This window comes from Nansenia antarctica (assembly GCF_963989245.1).
Source record: "Nansenia antarctica genome assembly, chromosome: 12".
In the NCBI taxonomy this organism is placed as follows: Eukaryota; Metazoa; Chordata; class Actinopteri; order Argentiniformes; family Microstomatidae; genus Nansenia; species Nansenia antarctica.
The window spans coordinates 16,362,200-16,387,674 of NC_137682.1; the positions used below are offsets into that span (position 1 = coordinate 16,362,200).

General features: G+C 43.7%; 2 protein-coding genes and 1 pseudogene across 3 annotated transcripts in view; all 3 read left to right on the forward strand.

Moving 5' to 3' along the window:
• LOC308168425 (uncharacterized protein) overlaps positions 1-25,475 on the forward strand; it is a 218,669-nt gene that overhangs the window by 184,764 nt on the left and 8,430 nt on the right. The window lies entirely within an intron of this gene.
• On the forward strand, positions 6,149-9,930 carry angptl1b (angiopoietin-like 1b; the record flags this gene model as incomplete). The annotated part of the gene is made up of 4 exons (XM_080543396.1): positions 6,149-6,956; positions 7,767-7,960; positions 8,888-9,158; positions 9,743-9,930. The coding sequence occupies 4 exons, from the start codon at positions 6,149-6,151 to the stop codon at positions 9,928-9,930; spliced, it is 1,461 nt and encodes a 486-aa protein (XP_080399522.1).
• LOC308168934 (protein zyg-11 homolog) lies at positions 13,640-22,418 on the forward strand (annotated as a pseudogene). Its single transcript, XR_013938055.1, has 14 exons — positions 13,640-13,663; positions 15,350-15,518; positions 15,691-16,505; positions 16,647-16,787; positions 16,936-17,112; positions 17,242-17,306; positions 18,135-18,234; positions 19,587-19,637; positions 20,119-20,280; positions 20,718-20,765; positions 21,290-21,491; positions 21,611-21,663; positions 21,881-21,978; positions 22,195-22,418. The product of XR_013938055.1 is annotated as a protein zyg-11 homolog (transcript).

Sequence of the window (25,475 nt, forward strand, 5' to 3'; positions counted from 1 at the left end):
TAGGTATGTACAGCGGGTAGGACAGGTGGGGACATACACCACAGGTGGGGGCGGGGGACAAAACACAAAGTATGTACAGTGGGTAGTTCGGGTCTTTTAATCTGATTTTTGATTTAGAGGGTCCAGTTACGGATTGCAGCCTCCTGTAAATGTTTTTTGAGAGTGGTTTTGAATGTAATCTATGTATGTATTCCTTCACTGTATTCTCCATGGTGTCACTGTGTGTATTCATTCATTTGTTTGTTCATACATTCATTTATGTATCTATATATTTATTGTTCATTTTGACAGACTTGGTCCTCCATATTTCTTTAGGCTACCAGTATAGGCTACTATGGCCACACATGTGGCTGTCTCTTGGTTTGATTGCACGAGTGTGTATCTGTATATTAATGGAGTGTTACACACTTCTACCATTACCCTACTTTGCCAGCAGAGGGCAGACGTGTCTCAGCCACACAAACAGTGCTGTGTGCCACTTAATCTTATAGGCCTACTCATTTATGCCTCTAGATTTAATTTACTCTTCTCCCTCTCTATTGGAAAGCAATGTATGTATATGTTCGAAACTGTGTAGACCTATTGTTTATCTTGCATTAACAAGCATGTTGAAAGGTATGATGGACAAATGTATTGCTCTTCAAAGCTTCAAGGCTGCTTTCCTGTGAAAGACGTTCAAAACTGGGAAGAGGCACGATCATTCCACCAGATAAATCATTACATGATGAATGTCTAACAAGATTAATATCCAGTCTTGAACTCATAGAGGATCACTCAGTCTGACTAGTAGGGATTTCTGCTTTCTGTTTTGACATATCAAAGACTTAAAATGGTATACCACATTGGCAATAGATTCCTTGTAGCTCATACATACTTTTATGGACTAGAAACTAAGTGAAATTCAGATTCACATCTGGAACCTACAGTGACCAAACCAACAAAGAGAAAACAAATCATTAATAGGCTAATAAAACAAATATATTGACTGTAACTCCCTTGTATTTACTTTATATTGAGGGACATGACACAATAACTAAATAAAGGACCTTTTGAGTGAATAGTTGGAGCAGGGAATAGATTCCAGACAAGGATATACTCTGTATGTGTTCTTAGCTCCTCAAGGTCCTTTTCCTCCAAACACATGTCCTTATGCATTCAGATATCATTTATTTAGATACCCACTCTCTTATACAGACGACCACCTTTGAGACACTGAACACACACACACAGGCCTAGTGAAACTGAAAAGACCTCTGTCCTAGTATCAAAACCCTTCTCCCACACTCAGAACTATTCACCACCCTTCCCTCGAGATCTCTTGCTTCAAAGTCTGACTTTCTTCCCAAGTCCCAAACATTTTGTGTAAAACCTCCACATTGTCCTCATAGCCAAATACATGTAGCTGCCAAAAGTGCTTTGATGGCCACAAGATACCGACTCTGGTGGGACAAACACACATAAAACCAACCCCTTTCTTCACAGTCCCTCTATTGTTGCAGCAAAACCATTGAACACTCAATATCCCAAAAGTGTGTGATGGAGGACCGAACGTAGGACATCCAATTTTGTTTTTGAGAGACAGAGAAACAGTTCAAAGGGTTTGTTGAAATGAGGACAGAGTTGTTGATAGTGAGTGTCTGGGAGGGGGTGTGTGTGTGTGGGGGGGTGTTGGATTTGAAGTTCGACCATGATTTTTTAAGCCTGACAAGGATTGTCAGGAAGAATGTGAGAAGGAGGGAGACAAATAGAGCGCAGAGTGCTGTAAGACTTAAGCTGTGAAGCAAGAGTGAGTATGTGTGTATGATGTTAAACAAGTGTGAGTGTCATCACCGCACACTAACTCCAAATATTCAGGTTAAGGGGTCCCATTTCCCCTTTTCTCCCTTTTTTGTTGCAGTGAAACCTTATATTAGGAGGAGTCTTGTTATTTTTGCAGGAGCACATGATGACATCAGAGGTAGTAGGCAGGGCCGTGCTTCAGTGAAAAACTCATCATCAGTTCCTGTTGCTCCATCTTTCTGGACTAGCGTCCACTGTGAATATATGTGCCTGTGTGTCCGCACTACAGACCTGCACGAACCTCACCTCTCTGAGAGGCGATAGAGAGAGGGAGTGAGAGATCAACATAGAGGGCAGGGACTGGACAACGGAGAGCATACAGCTACACAGGAGCGCCAGCTGACTCTCTGGCCCTCTACCCAGGATCAGTAGAAGAAGAAAAAAAACGACTTTGAGACCCTTTGAGTCACTCTCTACACACACAGTCACAGGTGAGTGCACAGTCATCTATCCTGTGACCTATCCTGTCTGTCAGTCTTTTTTTATATCCTGCTTATCCTGCTTGTACTTGGTACCAAAAATCTAATTTGAAGTTGTCAGTGGTCCTTGGTGTTACATAAAGTATTTTTTTGTCAGTGTTCTGTAGAATTGTGGTCTTTTGTCATTGTGAATATCATACAGTATGTATAGATGCAATTTATCAGTTCATCTCAATCCACCTCCGTCTTCTTTTTATGTATTTATTTCTTTATTTTTATTTGACTTATTACCACATGTTTCTTTCCAATGAGATCTGTTAGACACGAGGCCACTAGGGAAAACATACTGATCAAACATCACACCTGAAAATCAATAGACTTCAGTCCAGGCAGAACACCCAGAGGCCTACTGGCACTGTCCTAGTCCACTGCCCGGACCGTCACCGCAAAGTTTGACCTGTCAGGATGAGAACTGCTCCATTAATATAGATGAGGTATTGGTCTGGCTCTGACCACGGGGGAAAATGTATTTTGGAGACTCTTTTTTTTATTTTTATAAGTCAATGAAAAAAAAAAAGGGAACGTCTCTGTGGCTGACTTAATGAAGACCAGCAGGGTGTTAACAAGAGCCCCAGCAGTAATATCTGACTATGAGATTCATAGCCTTCTGATTCACACTGAGCTTTTGTATAAACATGGTCATTCTCCTCCAGCGTGGAGCCATAAGACTCATATTGAGCCTGTAATTACACACAGACACACAGGGGTATTGGTGTCTGTGACCTTTTTAGAGGGGCTAATGGCCAAAGCCAAATCATTGAAAGTGATACATTATTATTTTTGTTGCGAGACTGCCCGATGATAATTACATACAGTATTTAGTATGTTATGTATGTATGTACTGTATGTCCCTTTACAGTGTTGGGGAGTAGTTCCATTACATGTAGCTCAACTATTAGTTTAACTACATTTTGCTACACCATGGTGGCAGTTAAACTCATTTAAAATCTTAATAGTGTTTTTAGTAGTTAACTATGTTTTTGCCATATAGCAGTGTAGTGAGCTACTGTCACTACTCACAACATTGTCCCCCCAAACCAAATAAAGAAATAGGAATTGAACTATTATTTCAGCCCTTGAACTTCAAATGTCCCTTTTATTTATTCCACTCACTGCTTCCCGTCTCCTCCACTGCTCCACCTCACTTGTTTTTATCTTTCTCAGTGATTTCAGAGCATTCTGGTTGTTCAGTTTCTGTCATACTGACTCGTCATCTTTCAGTATGTGTGTTTTCAAAGTAGCTTTAGTTTACATTTAGTTTAATCTGAAACTCCATGGCCGTGGCTTATTTTCTATGAAAAACATGTAAAAGGAAAAAAAGAAAGTGAGTACACATGCTACAATACCCCAACAAATGGATGTCCTTCATAAGATCTTCGGGTCGATTTGACCCGCATAGACAGAGACACACAGAAACATCCACACATTCACACTGACACTCACTCACTCACTCACTCACACACGTCTGCACTGGCTTTCCCGCAGCGAGAAGCCGTCTGCTCTTGCACTCTTTACCCTTTGAAGTGCAACATTGTAAACATTTTTACATTTTCTTGCACTGTACAGACCGCATGCAGCAACTGCAAAAAGTACATTTGAGGTACACATACTGTCAAATTCTGTGCTTCATGTGTTGTGTAGACAGGCATGCCCATGCACACACAATTGTAATCAGTGTCATTTCAGAATAACTTTTATTTCAGACATATACTGTGTTTCGACAGTGACAGTGAAAACAGTGTACATTCCGTTCATGTTTTGTGATTCAGCATTTGCAGACATTTTTGAGAGATGTATTTCATAGATAGTGACAAAAGCAATCTTAGTTTGGTTCTTGCATTTCTATTCTTGTTCATCGCCTGTTTTTTCTTTACAGCTTTGATTATAATTAGATAAATGGGAAAATCAATTGAGAATACAAGTTCAAAATAATAAACATCAATGAAAACATTGTATAATTTACATTTTTCCTAGATAAGTATGATTTATGACACCCAAGTATTTATTATAGTGGATTTACATTTGCAAGTTAGGAGCATCATGTGCCTAAAATCGCTTCTACTCATCATGCTGCCATTCAGCCCCACCTATTCCCAGAGGTCTGACACTTTGAGGGTTACTAGGCATCCTCTGCTCCAGCCTCTCCAAATGGTCTCTAGGCCCACCAGAACAAAAGATATGCACTTTTGAATGTGTTCATTATTGTTCATTATTGGGTACAGTATCTGTTTGTGCCCACAGGAGGCGCCTTTTAGTATTATGGGCTATTTTGGGGCTATCTTGCGCCCTGAGCATACTTACATACATCGTGTCAGGACAAGTGCTTTTAAAACCCCAATGATGTCCCGGGTCAATTTGACCCAAACAGTACCAAAGGGACCTCACACCAGGGTTAAGTAAGGTGGCATAACAATGTTTTTCTCTCCTGACAATGATTAAGGGAGGTTATTTTGCTACAGCAGCAGTTTAGGTTTAGGCAATGCTTCTGGACCTGTGCCATTAAGAATAGTCAATGCAGGAAACATTTCAGCAAAGTGAAAAACCACATAAATGATTGAGTGCTCCGTACTTTTTCCATCCAAAAAACACGAAGCCCTGCTTCCACAGTATCTGTTTGAATCCTGTCAGGGTTTATTTTGACCAGTATTGATGTGAAGTTGGTCATATTGCCTGTCAAAAGTGTTGGATGAGGGTTATTTAACCTTCTTGGCCACATCCTCAGCAGACTCCATTCTCGTTGGGTTTGGCTGAAGTGAAACATCAGTCAGACGTTAGCCCCACTTCCTGAGTCAAGCTATTATATATGAAAGGGAGGCTCTTTCACTTAGCATGCATTTTTCAACATCACCCACCTGGCGCCATTAGTTGTGCTGTCAAGACCAATAAAATCAAAATATGAGCCTCTCCTCCAAAAATAGGTCCCAGAAAACATGACTCATGAATCAGGGGCTCCATCCTCACACCTCCGATTCTTTCATTCTTGACCAAACGGGTCAGTTCGACACAGTCATTGACCTCTAGCTGGTTCCCAAAGTTGTTCAGAGATACACTCTTATGTACATATAGTCACATTCAGTTGGAGACCTTTTTAGCATTGGTGCTGCTGATTGGCGTTCATCTGATACTGACTAAATTTCTGAAAACTTACTTGAAAGACAAAAGAGGCCTTGCTCTGTCCAAGCAATGCACGCTGAAAGCTTAAGGAGAATCCTGAGTAAGAGGAGGGGATCTAGGAATATGAGAAACAGACCAAACACACCCAGAGACGTGATACAGCTGCAGTAGGGAGGAGGATGAAGGAACACCCAAGGAGGAACGAACTGAGAGCAGAACTTCAGTTGTGACAACAGATTCATGCATGACTGACTGTACAGCACACAGCATTTTAAAATGGGAAAAGGCACATTGCCAAAGTACAGGGCTGCTGTCTGTCTTACATGTAACGATGAATTGAGAATCAAGGACCCCAATTGAAATAAGCCAGTGGCTTTCTTGGGTTTTTTATCCTGTTAGTTGACCTTGTATGTAATATGTACATTCATGTACCTACTTCTGCAAATCTTCTAATAAAGTTTTCAATCAATCAATCAATGCTGGTTTTCATTCCATTTAACAGTATTCAATAATTTCATGAGCCTTCGATACACACATCGGATGACTTCTAGAATCTGCGGTTCCGAAATAAATCATTACGGGGGCGTCATGACAAATAAATCACCACTAGGCCTACACAGTCATGTCCTGACAGTCATGTCCTAATCCACTCTCTCCTGCCTGTGCTTTAGGTCCACAGACAGCTTTGTTGTAGAGGGGCAGAATTTCTTTTTACCATGGGTCCCAGGGCTTGGAGCCTGTTTGTCCTGCTCTGGCTGTCCATCTGGGGAAGCTGTGAGGCCCGCAGCAGCAGAGGCCCCATGCTGGCCAGGACACGGAGGGCCCCAGAGGATGAAAGTGGGCTACCAAAGAAGTGCTCCTACACCTTCCTGGTCCCCGAACAGAAGATCACGGGCCCCATCTGTGCCAGCCGGGGCCTGTCGACAGACAAGAACCGCGTGACGCGACTGGACGTGGCGGCGGTGAGGGACCTCCTCTCCAAGCAGCGGCGAGAGATGGAGACGCTGAAGCTCGTGGTGGACGTGGACGGCAACATGGTGAACGAGATGAAGCTGCTAAGGAAGGAGAGCAGGAACATGAACTCCAGAGTCACCCAGCTCTACATGCAGCTCCTCCACGAGATCATCAGGAAGAGAGACAACTCCCTGGAGCTGGCCCAGCTGGAGGGACGTGTCCTCAACGCTACCGCAGAGTCACTGCGTCTGGCCGCGCGCTACAGAGAGCTGGAGACTCGCTACGCCTCGCTCTCCGCTGTGGTCAACAACCAGTCCGTTCTGATCGGAGCCCTGGAGGAGCGGTGTATGCAGATATACGGGCGTCATCGTGAGCATCCCCCTTTGGGTCCCCCGCTGGTGCAGGTGGTGCCTGAAAATATACCTGTGAACATCCCACGCTTGACCAATGAGATCCAGAGGGACCACGGCCGGGCGTTCCCCAGAGACAGGGGCTCCCGTGCAGGGCCGCCTCCTACAGGAAGCACCCTGGAGCACAACAAAGGACCACAAGGGAACTTCAGTGCAGAGGGTGAGGCAAATGATTGGTTGGTTGATTGTTGATCGTTGTTCAGTGGTTCATTGAATGAGTAAATGAGTGAATAAGTGAGTGTGTGAGTGATTGAAAGTGTGAGTGAGCGAGTAAGTAGGTAAGTGAGTGAGTGAGTGAGTGAGTGACCGATTTATTCTTTCATGAAGTACAATGGATGAACACAAGAATGTAAAAAAATTCCTTTGTGGTCCTTTTTCTTCACAAAGAAAGTAGGCAACAATGTGTGTCTGAATAGAGCTACAGTAGCCTACTTCTTAGTTTCATTAATAAAACATTCGCATATTCAGCTGGAAACTAGGTTTCGTGCTCGCCAGAAAGCACCTCGAGAGACCACAATGGAAATAAAAATGTTGAGGTCAGATGGTAAGAGGTAAAGAAAAGAAAAAGAAACAACTGAAATTCCTGACACATTCAGATTGTCTTGGCTCAAGAATAATAAAGTTTGAGGGATTTGAATGCAGCTGTGCATGAAAAAGAATCCTCCAGGACTATTCCCTCTCATGCGAAGTGGGGACAAAACCGAGGCTGGCATGACATGCTTTCTCTAACCGCAAAGTAGCAGCACTCCTGGTTTTACTTCACCACTGGCGGTCTTATGGGTGTGTAGATTACTTCTCCTGTAGGTTGGACAAAGATTAATCTTACATTATACAAATTGATTGTATCCGTCTGCCTGCCTGTCTGTCTGTCTGCCTGCCTGTCTGTCTGTCTGTCTGTCTGTCTGTCTGTCTGTCTGTCTGTCTGTCTGTCTGTCTGTCTGCCTGTCTGTCTCTCTCTGTCTTGCTTCAGGTCCTTTCCGGGACTGCCTCCAGGCGCAGCAGGCTGGCCACAGCACCAGTGGCATGTATCTCCTCAAACCTGACGAAGGAGAGAGGCCCATGCAGGTGTGGTGTGAGCAAGGCCTGGACAACGGGGGCTGGACTGTCATCCAGAGCAGGAGGGATGGCTCTGTCAACTTCTTCAGGAACTGGGACAGCTACAAGGTGATGACAAATGCATCTCCTCTTTCAAACCGCCCGTAGCACCAAACCACTCATCCAGAGAGAACATTGGTGCAGTCATATGACCTATTCAGGGGAACCATCTGGTGTCCTGGGGAACATTTCCTAGGCCAGAGCCTTGTGTTTTCACTTAGAATAACGTGCATGTCAGCGTCTTATTCTGAGGCGATTTAGTTTGAGATTCCCATTATGAAACATAAGAAGACCCAGCAGGAAGGTATGCTCCACCACTCAATCTCCACGTTTTCTTTTCCAAAACCACCACGGCGCGCTATAGCTACATCCAGCACATCGTACTGTGAGGACATGAGGAACTGCATCTGCATTGGCCTTGGTGATTCAGTGTTCCATTTAGTGCTGCCAGGCCCAGTGCATGCTGAACTGGAGGCCAATTACTCTATTCAACATTGATTTGCTTGAGCACTCTCCCACCACGCCACCGTCATGTGCACAAAGACCTCAGACTAAACCCCAGATCGTTCATCATCCCCTGCTGAACTAGTTAATCAGCAATCAGAAACCACATTTGAAGTATACTGGAGGCAAACAGCCAGACACAGATTGGTCATGGTTATTCAACGCGAAACACAGGGGCTACAGTATAGTATCACCGTTCCAATCCGATCCAAGTTTTGTTTGGGGTTGAAAGAGGATACCTTGGAGCCAATTTGGAAGATTAATGCTTGTTTTCCAGTATGGATTCTCCAATGTCTTTTCATCGGTTTCTAACCCAACAGTGCAGTAGCTATAATAAATATCTGATTAGAGTGTCAACTTATACTATATACTTATTTTAAAATGCCCCCTCGAGAAGTGCTTATGACAGATACTAGCCTACTCTTTTGTCTTTTATATAGACTCACTACAAAATGAATAACTATACCTCTCGTTTCCTCCTTCCTTTCTCAGAATGGATTTGGCAACATAGACGGCGAGTACTGGCTGGGACTGGAGGGCATCTACAACCTGGGGAAGCAGGGCGACTACCGTCTGCTGGTGGAGCTGGAGGACTGGGTGGGGAAGAAGGTGTACGCCGAGTATAGCAGTTTCCACCTGGAGCCTGAGAAGGAGGGCTACCGTCTGAGGCTGGGCTCCTACCAGGGCAACGCCGGGGATTCCCTCACCAGCCACAACGGCAAACAGTTCACCACGCTGGACCGTGACAAGGATGTCTTCTCAGGTGGAGAAAGGGAATGTGGTGCTACTTTAGTACTGCATTATGTATTTGATATATGACTACACTTTAATAATAATAATAATAATAATAATAATACATTAGACTTATATAGCGCTTTTCTAGACACTCAAAGACGAGTAGTAATAATAAAAAGAAACAAAAGGTAAATAGAAGAAAGTAGAGAGTAGAGAAGAAAGGGGCCTAATTAAGGTAGTGCTGGGGACACATAGGAAGGGGAGGGGAGAGGGTTAACTGGTGAAGGCGAGCTTGAAGAGGTGGGTTTTGAGGGCCTGTTTAAATGTTGGAAGGGTGTTGGCCTGTCTGATGTGGTTGGGGAGGGCGTTCCAGAGGGACGGGGCTGCGGCTGAAAAGGCCCTATCACCACAGGTCCGGAGCTTGGTCCTGGTGGTCTTACACCCTTATATCTGTGTAGAAACAGTAGCTCCATACCATGAATAATCATAACCTGATTATTATGTAACAATGTTAATATAATGCTGTTTCACATTAAGATGTTCCTTAATTAAGCAAATGAGTGCGTCAGTGTTTCAGTCGATTTTAACCGACTATCACTTTTCCCAATGCAGGTAACTGTGCACACTTCCATAAGGGTGGCTGGTGGTACAATGCCTGTGGTCAAGCCAATCTGAATGGGGTCTGGTACACCGGCGGTGTCTACCGCAGCAAGTTCCAGGACGGCATCTTTTGGGCGGACTACGGCGGAGGCTTTTACTCCATGAAGGCGGTCCGCATGATGATCAGGCCCATAGACTGAGGCTAGCGAGGGAGAGAGGGAGAGGACCATCCTCAACCTATAGACTGCCTATCACAAACACACTCACAGACATGGACTGTGTTCAAAACATTGTGTGGTTGTGTTGCCATGCGCATTATCTATTATGGTCCCTATCTGTTTCACAATGGGATGGAGAGGGTTAGTACGGCATGACTGTTCAGAGATACATTGTTCCTTTAACCCTATTGTGTGAGAGTATCTAGGAGGGGTAACAAGAATCAAGAGAGATGGCCTATAAGTGGCAAATGTATCTTATAAGCCAGGCAGGTAGATGGAGGTAGGCTTCCAGACCTTCAGCTCTATTGTTAAAGACTGCTACATACTTCTGGCCTAAACTTGTAATACTATAAAAGCAAGGGGAGAACAAGGCCTAGCATTGTTCCTGGAGAAGCAACCGACCATAGCATTGATATATTAATGCTGTTTGTGAGGAAAAAGGTTATCTTATGGCTATTTTATGTACATATTTTTTGGGCTACATTTGTGATGATGTCTAGAAGGCATTCAATCTATGTTCCAAAGCCGGTAACTCGAATGGCCTCATGATTTATCTGTGCCTATGAATGTTATCATACCAGTGAAATGGACCAGGCTTTGCAGAAGCTGTAAATTATCCTCTAGAAAACAGAGGGTTTCCTTTTCCGTATATTTGAGGCAATCATGCACTATATATCGTGCTTGCACAGCTGACTTATGTACATTGCCGTTGTGAATGTTTTTCTCATTTTGCAGTTGATTAAATCTCAATATGAGCCAGTGAAAAACAATGTTTGCGGGAGAAAAAAAATGGAATTAAGGTTTGTTATGAGTGGTTTTTTGGAGAGAAAAAAAGAAGCAGACGAAGCAGAGAATAAGTGAGAGGCATTTAGACAGACAATGAGAAACACATTTCTGAAAGCCAGACAGGACAGAGAGAAGGGGAAGAGAAAGAGAAGAGAGAGAGAGAGGGAGAGGGGGGCAGGGAGGGGGGGGACTCGGATGGAATCTGTCCAAATTTCCAAGTGTTTTTTTTTCTCTCTTCCTTTTAAATACAGAGAAATTTACATTCTTTCCACACAAAAGTGCTTGGGCTGTATGTTTTTAAATATTTTTCATACAAAACGTCACGACTCTCTGTGGTCTGTAATCACCAGTAGACAGGGTCCATCTGAAGGGGAATAGGATTCCAGGGTAACCAGAGGGCCTTGACTGATGTGTCTGTGGTCAACACACTATTAAGCAGATCCATATCACAACATGAAAGTCAAGAGCAGGGACAGTCTAATAACGGTAATATATTAGCTGCTCAAATAACTGACGTCATTCTTTTCCGTTCATGTGAGTCATTAGAACCAAGGTCCAGAACATTAATCTGTATCCTGCCTGACACACATTGTGAGGGAACATTGATTATTTAAATATACGATGACTCTCACTGAGCCACTGAAAGACACAATAGTAGCTACAGTTTGTAGGTAATCAGTCCAAGGCAACAGCACGACAGCCAAGGACTAACCACTACATCCATCACGCCCTGTCATCAAATATAGAAACAACCCTGGGAAACCCATCAGAATAAACCAAACATGGAACTTTAAACCATTTTATAGACACGTTTATGGACGGATAAAAACTCAGACACAAACTCAGGCACAGACACAAACCACTACACAGACTCAGAGGTCCAGACTTAATAAAGAAGATTACTTAACTCAGGACATTTGTCCTCTAATGGCCAAAAACAAGACAATTCAGGAATAATGTATGACGATGTAGGGGTGGAAAATAAGAGAGGTCACTTTGTCACTATTGTTACCATACTTTGTTACATAAATAATTTACACAATCACCCGGAATACTGAACATTATATTATATATCTGCATTATTAGTGGGCTGACATCAGAAAGTCCAACTCTACATTATTACAATGTTTTTTACTTTCACTTATAAGGTGGGCATGGATCCCACTTTCTACTACCTAAGTTAACATGCATTGGGTTCCGATACATTTTAAAAATGCATCTTCTATTCATCTTTTAAGCTTGACAGCTCAATCTAACTGTAAAATGTTTACTGACTGACCCTACTTAAATAACCTATTTAAAGATTTTTTATATTTAGACTTTTAAACATTAAGCACATTTAGACTCTCTCTCTCTCTATCTCCCACAAAGTTTCTTCAGGAACTTCCTTTTCTAATTCAAGCATTCAATCTTTCATTTTCATCTTTCATTCATGGTTAAAAGCTACCTGTGAGCAGTGTGCAATGGTACTGTATAGTACAGAGAAAAGAAAGAGTTTTCCACAGAACGCCGGAGGTACATTCTTTATAGATTCTCTAATATTTGCATTGGATGGCCTTTCCTAAAGGTGTGTGTATGAGAGAGGCTGGTGGAGAGAGATGAACAGACCACATAGACCCCATTCTGCAGCTGTTAAAATGCTTGGATTCCAGAGCCTTAAACTCCTATTAACATCAGTGTGCGTGTGTGCCTGTGTGTGTGTGTGTGTGTGTGTGTGTGTGTGTGTGTGTGTGAGTGTGTGTGTGTGTGCGTGCGTGTGTTTGTTTGCATGTGCAAGGCCGTTTATGTATCCAGTATGTATAAAGCACCTTGACCAATTACCATCAGTATTATGTACATGGCCCTGCTCCCTCTGTCCATAAATAAACACTGACACACACGCACACGCACACACACACACACACACACACACACCCATGCACGCACGCACACACACTACACACGCACGCACGCACACACACACACACGCACGCCGGCACACACACACACACACACACACACGCACACACACACACACACCACACACGCACGCACGCACACACACACACACACACCACACACGCACGCACACACACACGCACACACACACACACACTGGGGATTCACCCTGTGGTCCACTGGAACTTGGGTTGTCCAGACCAGTCAGTCACTCAGTCTGCCCCATCAACCCTCACACTTTACATACATTTACACATATGCTGCCCTCAGGCAAAACTGCCAGTGCTGTCAAAAGCTGGAATAGAGAAGGTGACATCCTTGGCCTCAGAGAGGAGACCACACTCAGGCAGTGGCCACTGGCAGACTCTGGGGATGGCTGGTGGTCCATTTGGGGGACTAGTAGGGGTTTCAGAGGTGAAAGGAGTCTTTGACACCATTGACCCATGTGTGAAAGAACACTAAAACAGCACGATGTTCGGAAGACTTTCGGAAAAACTTTGTGGCGCTAACAGGTTCCTGGTGATTGGTCAACGTCATCCATTGCTGGGAATCACCATAGAGACCCATTTATCCCCAAACAGTGCTCAAATGTGTCACAGCACAAGCTATAACCAGAAAATGATTTTAAGCAGGGATGCAAGAGCCTTCCTGGAAGGCTGTATAATTTCTTCATAGAACTAATGTCTGTCTATGGAGGAGTCACTGCTCCATGAGCTCTCACTGCAGATTGATGGTCATTTAGTAAGAGCTGGGAAGTCTCAGTCAAAGACAGCGGTAGTTTCCCTCTCACATAACTCTAAAACTGTGTATGATATTTCACTGAGACGTAAAACACAGGAGCCTTTGCCAATGTTTAATCTAATTTATTTTAATAGCTCACAAGAGCAAATCCAAGCACTGAAAGTCATCCAGAGATAACAAATAAAAGCACAACTTGAGCCTTGAAATGAGCGCTACTCTTGTCCTCATGCCAGGTTTCGTCTGCCGCTTAGTAGGCATTTAGTCTATTAAATGTCTATTTATCTTGTCTTTCAGGGCAAATCAGTTGTCACTGAGAGATGTTTGCACTTAACAGGTCCTTAAAATGTAGATGTTGTGTTTGCTTTGCCTGCATCTATATATTATGCTCCATTCAACATTTGCCTCAACTTGTCAGTAAAAATACATCTTTCCCTGTTATATGATTATTCACCCAGCCATGATTTGCAGTCATCATTTATGGAGCCAAGTGAACAAAAAGTAAGTATTTGGATGCAGGAAAGCATGAAGATATTATCATCACTGCTACTTACACAACTTTTCTTTCACAACGTTTAAAATACAACTTTGCACATAGGGTAGAAGGGGGGTCATGACAATAATAGGAATCACATTTTGGGGCAGGATGTCTGGTGGAATGGCCTCTGGTAATTGAGCTAATACTGCACTGACTGCTCAGCTGTTTTTATGGCCTGTTAAGTCTGAAAAACAACAGGGCCTCATTCAGCCAGAGGGAAAATGATGAGCTAATGTGTTGAATTAGGGTTACTGGTGCTGGACTCAAGGCAAAAGAATATAGTTGAAGGAACAATAAATTGAGAAATGTAAATATATTTTCAAACCCAAACCAACCAAGACAGATCTGTGAATAATTACAAAAGTAATACAAAAATATAGATATTCCTTCTTATTGTCCAAAGGCATCTCACTTAGAGCTCGCTTACTTTTTCCTCTCGAGGCCACTGGCTCCTCCTTGTGGCCACACGAGTAACTGACCCTTCTTCAACATGTCAACATGTGAGAGGGGTGAAAACATGGAGCTAATCCGAGCCATGAAATATATTTTTTAAAATCTATTTTACAAACCAAATAGAATTTATTTTAAATTTCAAATGTAAAAAAAAAACGTTTAGTTTGTTTGTTCTGCTCGCACAGAAATGTTCAGGTAGGTGACGTTTTAACGTCGTTGTCCAATAACACAGGCAGAGCCGCGTCACCGTAGGCGTAAGGGACACTCATTCACTTCAGTGACAGTGGCTACTTTGTAACTACATGTGTTTTTCATACATGTGAACAAACGGCAACCAACGGGAATGCATTTCCAGAAAGAAGATAGTTTTGAAATTTGAACCTAGATGCTGTAGAGTCATATGATATCGTAAAGTTTTAGGAATTATTAGTAAATCATCATGGTGAGTGAATGTTGCCCCTCACCCAAATACAATGTTGTTATCTTGGTTATTTTAACGTAACTGTAGCCTAATCGACAACAGTCAAATGCGTATACCAGTCCGATTGTTTGGTCACCTTGCACTAGAGATACATTGGATTAGAAGGTGATTTAAAAGGACTAACTGCTGCTGTGTTTGTCTGTTGCGGATAAAATTAGAATCCAATCGTGTGGTAGATCCTATGTCACTCTATGGTCCTGAAATGTTCCAGGTTGTTTGACCTTGGGGATCAGCGACGTATGTTTCTTGTTGAGAAAAACAACATTGTATAGACCTGTTTACAAAATATGACCGACAGTTTCAATATGATGACTATGATTTTAAATGTCAAATGCAACATGTGTTCAAACAAATGTAACATGTGTTCAAACAAATGTAAAATGGTCGTATAAGGTGTAATCTCATGCATATATACAGAATCCAGGTCCAATCCAAATGAATGCCATCCAGATGTTTGTTTATCGCAGGATGAAGAGAACCCCGTGGCCCTGCTGGCTGACCTCTGCCTGGCCCGGGTATGTCACAGCCTGGACTCCCTCTGTAGCAAACAAGCAGACGGCTCCCTGTGTCTCAGCTGGGCCCTTGTGCTCCCACAAGAGATGGCTGACCAGCTACTGCGCAAGATGGCCACCGATGGTAAGTATCAAGGATGTCTCTATCTACGGTATAATATCAACACACAACACGGAGACACGTTGAATGACTCACAATCGGTATTCGCAATATCAATGCGTAAATCCTAAGCATTAAAACAAGGCCAGCAGGTTAGGTTTAAAGCCAGGCATTTTCTTAATTTGTCTATTCCCAGGCACGCTGACTGACCAAACAGTTGGAATCTTCCGCAGCTGCAAACGACTACACCTGCGCAGAGCCTGCATCCGCTCCTCCCCCATCTCTGCGGAGGCGTTCCGCCTGGCCCTCTGCCCTCACCGTCTGCAAGAACTGGACGCGTCGCGGGTCCCCGGAGGCCTTACTGGGACTGACATCCTCACAGGCTTAGCCTCCAACCCAGAGTGCAGAGTTACTCTGCAGAGGCTAACACTGAGTGGCCTCAGTCTGGCCTGGGGGTCCCTGGAGGAGGAGGAGGGGGGGACCCAGGTGTGCTTCAGCTCCCTGCAGGGCCTCAGGACACTCATCCTGGCCAACACAGACCTCACTGACCCAGCCCTGGAGGACATCTGTACTCTACCACAGCTAGAGAGCCTGGACATCTCCAGCACCCCCGTCACGGAGCTGACCGCCCTGCTGGGTTGCCGAGCCACCTTGCGGTCCCTCTCCGCCCACGGGCTCAGGCAACTGGAGATGTCCCCCGCCAGGCTAGTCTCTGTCCTCAGCCAGCTCCATGCCCTCAGGCACCTGGACTTCTCTGAGGCCTGCTCCGCCTCACCCTCTTTGGATGATGGGGACGGTGGGAGGGAGGGGGATGAGACTGTGAGGCAGCTTCTAGAGGGGAGCTCTGGGATTCTACCAGAGTTGGTCTCCCTGGATGTTTCCGGAAGGAAGAGGGTCACCGACGCGGCACTCAGGGCCTTTGTGGAGGCCAGGGGTGGACTGGTGTTCTTAGGGCTGCTGTGCACTGGAGCTGGTTCTTGTGATGTCCTGTCTGGGCGAGACAACCTCAAGGTGGAAAGGCTTGAATCATGTTCCAAAGGGCTTTTCTCTGTTATGGATACCTAGAGAATTCAAGCGAAATGTTGTCCTTGCCAGGGTACATAATACATAGTAATAATCCTATTTTCTGAAGCGGCTGTGTTTGTTTTCCAGGTGACAGGGGAGGCCACTGAGAGTCAGATCTGTGAGGCTCTGAGGAGATACAGGGAGAGGGAGTGTTTCACACGCGAGGCCCTGGTTCATCTCTACAACCTGACCAATGACATGGACGAGCCAAGACCGGACATTCTGAAGGTCATGAATGATCTGTAGTCTGTAGAATGAGGGGTAATGCCACTAGCTGGCTTGATATCTTGCCATTTTTTTAACCATTACTTCTCCTGTTGTCTCAAGTGTGAACATGTCTCAAGTCTGAACATGTCTCCTCTCCTCTATGCTGTAGTTGGTGTTGGGGGGCATGCAGAGTCACCGCGGCTCTCTGCACGTCCAGCTGGTGGCTACGGCCTGTGTCTTCAACCTGGCCAATCAGGACTTGGCTGTGGACATGCCCCACCCCCTGCTCAGTGCAGTCATCTGTCAACTGCTGGATGCGATGAGGAACTTCCCAAACCACCAACAGGTACACAAATGCATACATTTAGTGTATATATATCCATACATATCATGAAAATGAAAATACACCAACTATTACTAGCACTAGCACACTATTAACTATACACTAACTATTTTCTTCTCCTTCCCTCCACAGTTACAGAAGAACTGTCTGCTTGCTCTTTGCAGTGACTGCATCCTTCAGGAGGTCCCATTTGACAGGTCAGTCCATTCTTCTCAAGTCAGATCAGTTGTTCTCATCCATGGTTTTGCAGAGCTATTTAATGTGTAGAGTCTTGTTCCTACCCATGAAATTGTATTGTATTTCTATGGGTAACAGCCTGCACACACTGTGGCTCCTCTCTCCAAGAGTGAGTGATACTGTGGTGTAGTGGTGTATGTATGGCGTGTGTATAATAATAATAATAATAATAATAATAATAATAATAATAATAATACATTAGACTTATATAGTGCTTTTCTAGACACTCAAAGACGCTTTACAAACTGAAAAGATCGAGTAGTAATCAAAAATAAAATAAAATAAATAAAAGAAAGTATAGGGGGGCCTAACTAAGGTAGTGCTGGGGACACATGGGAAGGGGAGGGGGAGAGGGTTAACTGATGATGGCAAGCTTGAAGAGGTGGGTTTTGAGGGCCTGTTTAAATGTTGGCATGGTGTTGGCCTGTCTGATGTGGTTGGGGAGGGCGTTCCAGAAGGACCTGAGGCAACGGGAGGGGGTGTTGAGGGGGACGAGGTCGGCAAGGTAGGAGGGGGCCAGATTGTTGATGACTTTGTAAGTGTAGGATTTTTAATTGGATCCTGTATTTGACCGGGAGCCAATGTAGGTTTTGGAGGACAGGGGTGATGTGGTCACGGTCATTCATGTGTGGCGTATGTGTGGCGTATGTGTGGCGTATGTGTGGCCTATGTGTGGCCTATGTGTGGCCTATGTGTGGCCTATGTGTGGCCTATGTGTGGCCTATGTGTGGCCTATGTGTGGCCTATGTGTGTCTGCATGGGAATTCAAAGCTGTGTCCATGTCCCAGGTTTGAAGCAGCCAAGTTGGTGATGCACTGGCTGAGTAGTCATGAGGACCAGACCCTGCAGAGGATGGCTGTAGCTGTCCTCTCCATACTAGTGGCCAAAGTAGGTCACTAAAACCTACAACCTCATTCAAATGAATCACTCATTGTGATTGTACTGTAATAGCCTGTTCCTCTCAGGTCTATTTTAGACCTGAATATTTGACTGAGTATATAATTGTATTATTATCAGTATAGTAGTAGTAGTAGTAGTAGTAGTAGTAGTAGTAGTAGTAGTAGTAGTAGTAGTAGTAGTAGTAGTAGTAGTAGTAGTAGTAGTAGTAGTAGTAGTAGTAGTAGTAGTAGTAGTAGTAGTAGTAGTAGTAGTAGTAGTAGTAGTAGTAGTAGTAGTAGTAGTAGTAGTAGTAGTAGTAGTAGTAGTAGTAGTAGTAGTAGTAGTAGTAGTAGTAGTAGTAGTAGTAGTAGTAGTAGTAGTAGTAGTAGTAGTAGTAGTAGTAGTAGTAGTAGTAGTAGTAGTAGTAGTAGTAGTAGTAGTAGTAGTAGTAGTAGTAGTAGTAGTAGTAGTAGTAGTAGTAGTAGTAGTAGTAGTAGTAGTAGTAGTAGTAGTAGTAGTAGTAGTAGTAGTAGTAGTAGTAGTAGTAGTAGTAGTAGTAGTAGTAGTAGTAGTAGTAGTAGTAGTAGTAGTAGTAGTAGTAGTAGTAGTAGTAGTAGTAGTAGTAGTAGTAGTAGTAGTAGTAGTAGTAGTAGTAGTAGTAGTAGTAGTAGTAGTAGTAGTAGTAGTAGTAGTAGTAGTAGTAGTAGTAGTAGTAGTAGTAGTAGTAGTAGTAGTAGTAGTAGTAGTAGTAGTAGTAGTAGTAGTAGTAGTAGTAGTAGTAGTAGTAGTAGTAGTAGTAGTAGTAGTAGTAGTAGTAGTAGTAGTAGTAGTAGTAGTAGTAGTAGTAGTAGTAGTAGTAGTAGTAGTAGTAGTAGTAGTAGTAGTAGTAGTAGTAGTAGTAGTAGTAGTAGTAGTAGTAGTAGTAGTAGTAGTAGTAGTAGTAGTAGTAGTAGTAGTAGTAGTAGTAGTAGTAGTAGTAGTAGTAGTAGTAGTAGTAGTAGTAGTAGTAGTAGTAGTAGTAGTAGTAGTAGTAGTAGTAGTAGTAGTAGTAGTAGTAGTAGTAGTAGTAGTAGTAGTAGTAGTAGTAGTAGTAGTAGTAGTAGTAGTAGTAGTAGTAGTAGTAGTAGTAGTAGTAGTAGTAGTAGTAGTAGTAGTAGTAGTAGTAGTAGTAGTAGTAGTAGTAGTAGTAGTAGTAGTAGTAGTAGTAGTAGTAGTAGTAGTAGTAGTAGTAGTAGTAGTAGTAGTAGTAGTAGTAGTAGTAGTAGTATTTTATTCCTCTATATACCTGCATCTAGGCTTTTGTTGAAGTAAGCTGTATTCTTGTTGTCCTGGAGGTGTTTTAACAATGAATGTCTTTGCAGCTGTCCACAGAGCAGACCACACAGCTGGGTGCAGATGTGTTTATTGTGAAGGTAAGATATACATTCAAGAGCCTTTGGTTTGGATGAACTTGGAGACCACAGGAATTCATGTAAAGGATGTTTCTCCTTCTGACCATCTCTTGTCCTGTAATTTCTTTCACACCCTCCAATATTTACACTCTTACAGTGCTTTCAGTAAGTATTCACCCCCCAGGACTTTCCCCACATTTTGTTGTGTTACAGCCTGACTTAAAAATAGATTTTCGTATTTTCTTTGTCCCATAATATCAAAGTGAACATTATTTTTGTAGACATTTGTACTCATTAATTAAGAATGAAAAGCTGAAATGTCTTGATTCTAAAGGTATTCACCCCCTTTGCTATAACACTCAAATGCAAAAATGGCTTCTTATGACAATCCTAAAATTAGCGTGTCTTCTTTGAAGGTACTGTATCTATCCGTCCCTATCGCTCCTTTTCCAGACTCTCTTCTACCAACTCATCTGAATATCTCCTCCTCTGCCCCTAATAGCAGCTGTTGGCTATTGTCCAGCAGAAGGCTATGGCGGGTGTGGTGGACACCACCCTCAAGTTTGCTCTGAGTGCTCTGTGGAACCTGACTGATGAGACTCCCATCGCCTCGAGACACTTTATCCAGTGCCAGGGGCTGGAGCTTTATATGGAAGTGCTGGAGGTAGGAGAAACACACGCACATATACTCTACCGTACACACACACACACACACACACACACACACACACACACACACACACAAATATATTGACGGCACCCGTTACATATAGTATAACACATGCACACGTGTCAATATTGGTGTAATCTGGGGCGCTTAGGTGGCGTAGCGGGTTAAGCGTCAACCATGTAACCGCAGGGTCCCCGGTTCGATTCCAGCCAGGGACATATCCTGCATGTCATCCCTCCTCTCTCTCACCCATCCTTCCTGTCATAATCTATACTGTACTGTCAATAAAAAAAAATGAAAAATATGAGTGGGACTGCCCCACTCAGAAAAAATAACTTTAAAAAAAATATATATATATTGGTGTAATCTAAAAAAACAAACATGGGATCAGTACTTAGTTGTCCCGTCACTGCTTCTCTCTTGCCTTGCAGACCTACTACACTGAATCTACCATTCAGCAGAAAATTCTGGGCCTTCTGGTGAGTTCTATGTGTCTCTCTCTAACTGTGTCTGTTTGTGTTAAAGTCATGCTCTCTAAACATTCTTTCCTTTGGGCTCGTACTAGGACTATTGTTTTGTGGTAATCTCAAAAACAAGTATTTCAGCAGAATACTTCTTTTGATTTGTTTTAACCGGTAAACCTAGTCCAGTAAACACAATCAAACATGTTTATCTTTGTGTACACAACAACAACTGCTTGCTCACATCAGATTCTGACTCAGAAAACGGTACTGCCGTCACACACCCACGGGTTGCTGGGAAAAAACCTTCTGGGAACATCTGTAGGATGTCTTTGTTTACATGTTAGATGGAAATAGTAAATGCAATGCAGGTTTAATTGAATTGAGCTCTAAGTGGTCACATTAACCCACACATTAACACAGTACAGTAACAATGTTGCTCTGTTTTGTAGAGTATACTTCGTCCATGCTAATAATACATGGACCTCTGTCTTTCCATTCATCCATGCCCACCCTGCCTGTGGTCTCTCTGTGTGACCCAGAACAACATAGCTGAGGTGGAGGAGCTGCAGGGGGACCTGATGGAGGAGGACCTGTTGGAGCATGTCCTGTCTCTTCTCCAGGGGGCCCAGGTGGAGGTGGGGGTCAGCTACTTTGCTGGGGGGGATCCTTGCACACCTCACCTCCTTAGAGGACACATGGACACTGGAAGATGAGCTCCGCACCACCATCCTGGAACAACTGGTGTGTGTGTGTGTGTGTGTGTGTGTGCGTGCGTGCGTGCGTGTGTGTGTGTGTGTTTTTTACATTTATTTATTTGTTTGAGTGTCTTTGCTCCTATGACCTGTTTCTCCTATTTCCAGCATGCTGCCATACTGACATGGGCCGCCCCTGAGCGTGAGATGGTGTCCTACAGGTAAGAAAGACAGATGAAATGGATGAAACATAAATCAGAGACGCCAGGATCTGACCTCTATAGTCAGCCTCTTTATCTCTCTCTCTCTCTCTCTCTCTCTCTCTCTCTCTCTCTCTCTCTCTCTCTCTCTCTCTCTCTCTCTCTCTCTCTTATCCCTGTCTGTCTGTCTCTCTCCCTCTTTCTTTTTTCATCCTCCCTCCCTCCCTCCCTTCCTCAGGTCGTTCCGTCCTTTCTTCCGTCTGCTGCAGCCGTCGCAGCCATCTGGAGTGCAGCTGTGGGCTGTCTGGGCCGTGCGTCTGGTCTGCAGTCAGAACGGTGAGACCACAACATATCACGGTGGTTATTTAGAACAATACAGCATTTAGGGAAATGGGCCTACGTAGCCGATGTCACTGACTCATACACGCTAGATCTCCCCTCATTCATAGTTCAATGGTCTGGATTGCTGTACTCTTAATTGAGGTTTTTCTCTTACTGTGTCGGTGTCTGTGTCTGTGTCTGTGTCCATGTGTGTTCGTTCACGTCCACCAGCGAGCCGGTACTGCCGTATGCTGCAGAAGGAGGGGGCAGTGGACCTCCTGAGGGCCTTGACCGTCCACCCCGACACGCACAGCGACGTCAGGGCACTGGCAGAGAGCATTCTGGGTATCATGGAGCGCCACCAGACTCACAGCGACCAGCTTAAAAGCCAACCAGGACAAGGTCATGGGCAGTCATGACGGTGGAACGACCCCATCGTGTATTTGTTGCACAGGGATGCCAGGGATTGGGTGACGGGTTTGGGGTTCTGTTCAGCTAGTTAAGTTATTTAGCAGTTTAAAATAATCTCAGAATATGATTATGGTTTGAAACAGAAAAGTATATGTAAAAAATATTATATATCTAAGAAGAGGAATTTGATTGTTCTATTTTTTTTTTTATAGTAAATGATGTATCGTAAAAGATGATGTTAAGATATAGAGTACACCTTTGAATATTAGTTTCTTTGATTATTAACATTTCAGTCTGTCTCTTTTTTTGGTGCCATAAATCATGTATGGGTGAAAACTATACTCTCTTTTGTTTGTATGAAGACAACAACAGTGTTTGTATGAATGTTTGTTTGTATGAAGACAACAACAATGTGTGATTGTTCCTCAATTACTGCATTGTTTGTTTGTTATATTTCTCACAGAGCTACAGTACGTCGTATACGTACGTACGTATAGTTTTCAAAGAGAGAGTTTTCTAAGAGATGGGCTTACTTGATTTACCACAAACATGTAGTTTGGTTTGAAATCCCAAGGCTGTCACCAGAGGGCACTTGAGTCCACTAACGTTAGTTATACACTGAGAGACTGACTAATTTACAGAGTCATGTCCCAGTTTAAAGTTAATTATGACACACACACACACACACACACTCTCACTCACACACTCACTCACACAATTAGGAGATACATCTTCTCAGATTTTGAATTATGCTTTTATGTAACACAACCAGGAAGGGAACACTGCTAGTAGGCATAACGGCAGCCTATTTTAAGAAGGCCTATTATTAATTCCTTGTGATAAGTGGATTAACACACTTACATTCATATTTGATATCTGTCCCATTAAGTTCCACTAAAAGTTTTAAATTCCCGGAATGGACCTTTTAAGGAAATGAGAGGTTCTGAATATGCACTAGAATATGACTTGTATGGTTCCAGAGATTCACCTTGACAGAGGCAACCCTGAACCTATTTGGGACAGTCTTATGAGGTCGGAGGTCCAGTGCCCTTGGTCTAACATTACAGAGACGTTCAAGTCAAGAGAAGTGTGGGAACATCACTCAGGCAGGACCTGGGGTAACACAGAGATGGTGGTAGGTTTTGTTGCATATTCTGTTTGTATAATGTTTGAATTATGAATTCTTATCATATATTGATTGTTTGGGTAGAGAACACATTCTTTCTTTAAGATGGCTTTTTAAGAGGCCCTTTGTTTTCAATATGCATGAGGAGTTAAGATATGTAGATGGTCCTGGCTACAGTGTTGTCTGCTGTTGTAAAGGCCTCAAGTTACAGTGAGTTTCTGTCGTAATTGAGATGCTCTTTATCAATATTCAAGTGCTACCTGAGACTGAGAGAGACAAACAGAAAGAAAGAGAGGGGAGAAAGAGAAGAGGGGTTAAAGAGTTAAACAGTGGGACGGTAAGCATGGGAATGCTAGACAGGTTGGGGAGCCAGAGACAGCCAGAGACATATGGAGAGGGAGAAAGAGAGAGATGTGTAAAAAAAGAGAGGCAGACGGAAAGTGACAGGTGAAAAAAACAATGTGCAGATAGAGCCAGATTGGAAATGAGGTTGAAAGACTGAGGCAGCGGAAATGACAGACCCTGCGAAAATATTTCAGACCCTCAATCATAGCACACAAGAATACCACAGACCAATTTGCATAGCCTGGCTCAGACTGAAATATTATTGTGCCAACTCCTCTATTGAAGCTTAGCGTGAATAATCATCTCGTTATCTCGCTTTTCCAGCCAACCCCTTTGGATTAACATAATTGTGGACCTGTCTGGACACCCAGAATACCCTGTCCATGTACTGTGTGTGCGTGTGCGTGTGCATGCGTGCGTGTAGGCAGGCAGGCACACACACACACGTCCATGCCAATATGTGTGTTTCGAGCACCACTGTTAGGTCAAACATACACAACTTACTCGGTTCCAACCAGACCCAGAGAGAGACGGAGGGAGACGTGTAACACGGGGAGCTGAAGAGAAACAGAGACAGAGGACACGACACAAAGCCCAAAGCCTCTCAGGGCAGTCTGTGACACACACAAAAAGGACACCAGCCTCCTCTCCAATGACCTTTTATTGCTGGGGAAAGGGTACAGAGTTGGCAGGCCCTTAAGCATGTGTGCAGTTGCAACACACACACACACACACACACACACACACACACACACATCAGAACCAACTGCCGCCTTGCCAAGTGGAGGCAGGGCCTGCTGGCTCCCTCCACAATCATGACAGCCATCAATCAATCATACATTGATCTGGTTCACTAACCTGTGCTTTTCCACTTTACTGTTGTACGCTGTCAGGATAAGTAGTAGGCTAGTTAGCGACAACATCAACATCATAAAGGTCCAAAACAGGAACACTCGTAATATATTGGATATGTTTACAATTGTAAGCATACGAGAAGTTCACTTAATATAAGTTACAGTAGCAGCAGCCCCAGCTTACAGTCTTTTAATAGTGTAGTTCTCTTTCGTTTATTTGTTTGTTTGTGTCATACCCTTGCTGTGGTTCTACCCAACACCTTTTTTCTGATGAAATGATGGGAGCACACAGACACCCCGCTTGGAGGGGAGGTGTGTGTGTGTGGGAGGGGGTTAGATGTACGTTCACTGTATGTATGCAGTGAATCTGGCTCATGCGGGCCCCATATAAGCACACGCAGGCTCCTGCCATACCACCGTAGCCCACGTGAGAGACAGCTGCCGTGTCTTACTCAGGTCAGCCCGGTGGTTCTGAAGCACATGCCGCTCACCCTCTCACCCAGGCCACTGAATGAACTCTGGGAACAGAGCCACCACTGGAACTACGATTTGACCAACTAGCCGCAATACAGCACCTAAGTAGCCCGTCAGTCACCTTTGACCTCTCCGACTGACTGCATTAAAGGAAGTGAACCCAGGAAGTTTGACCCCAACCTTGCTATCTAGGGATTGAGAGAACGTAGCATAGTAGTGACGTGTGTGTGTGTGTGTGTGTGTGTGTGTGTGTGTGTGTGTGTTGAGAGGGGTCTATCTATGGGTTTATTAAGACAGGGACG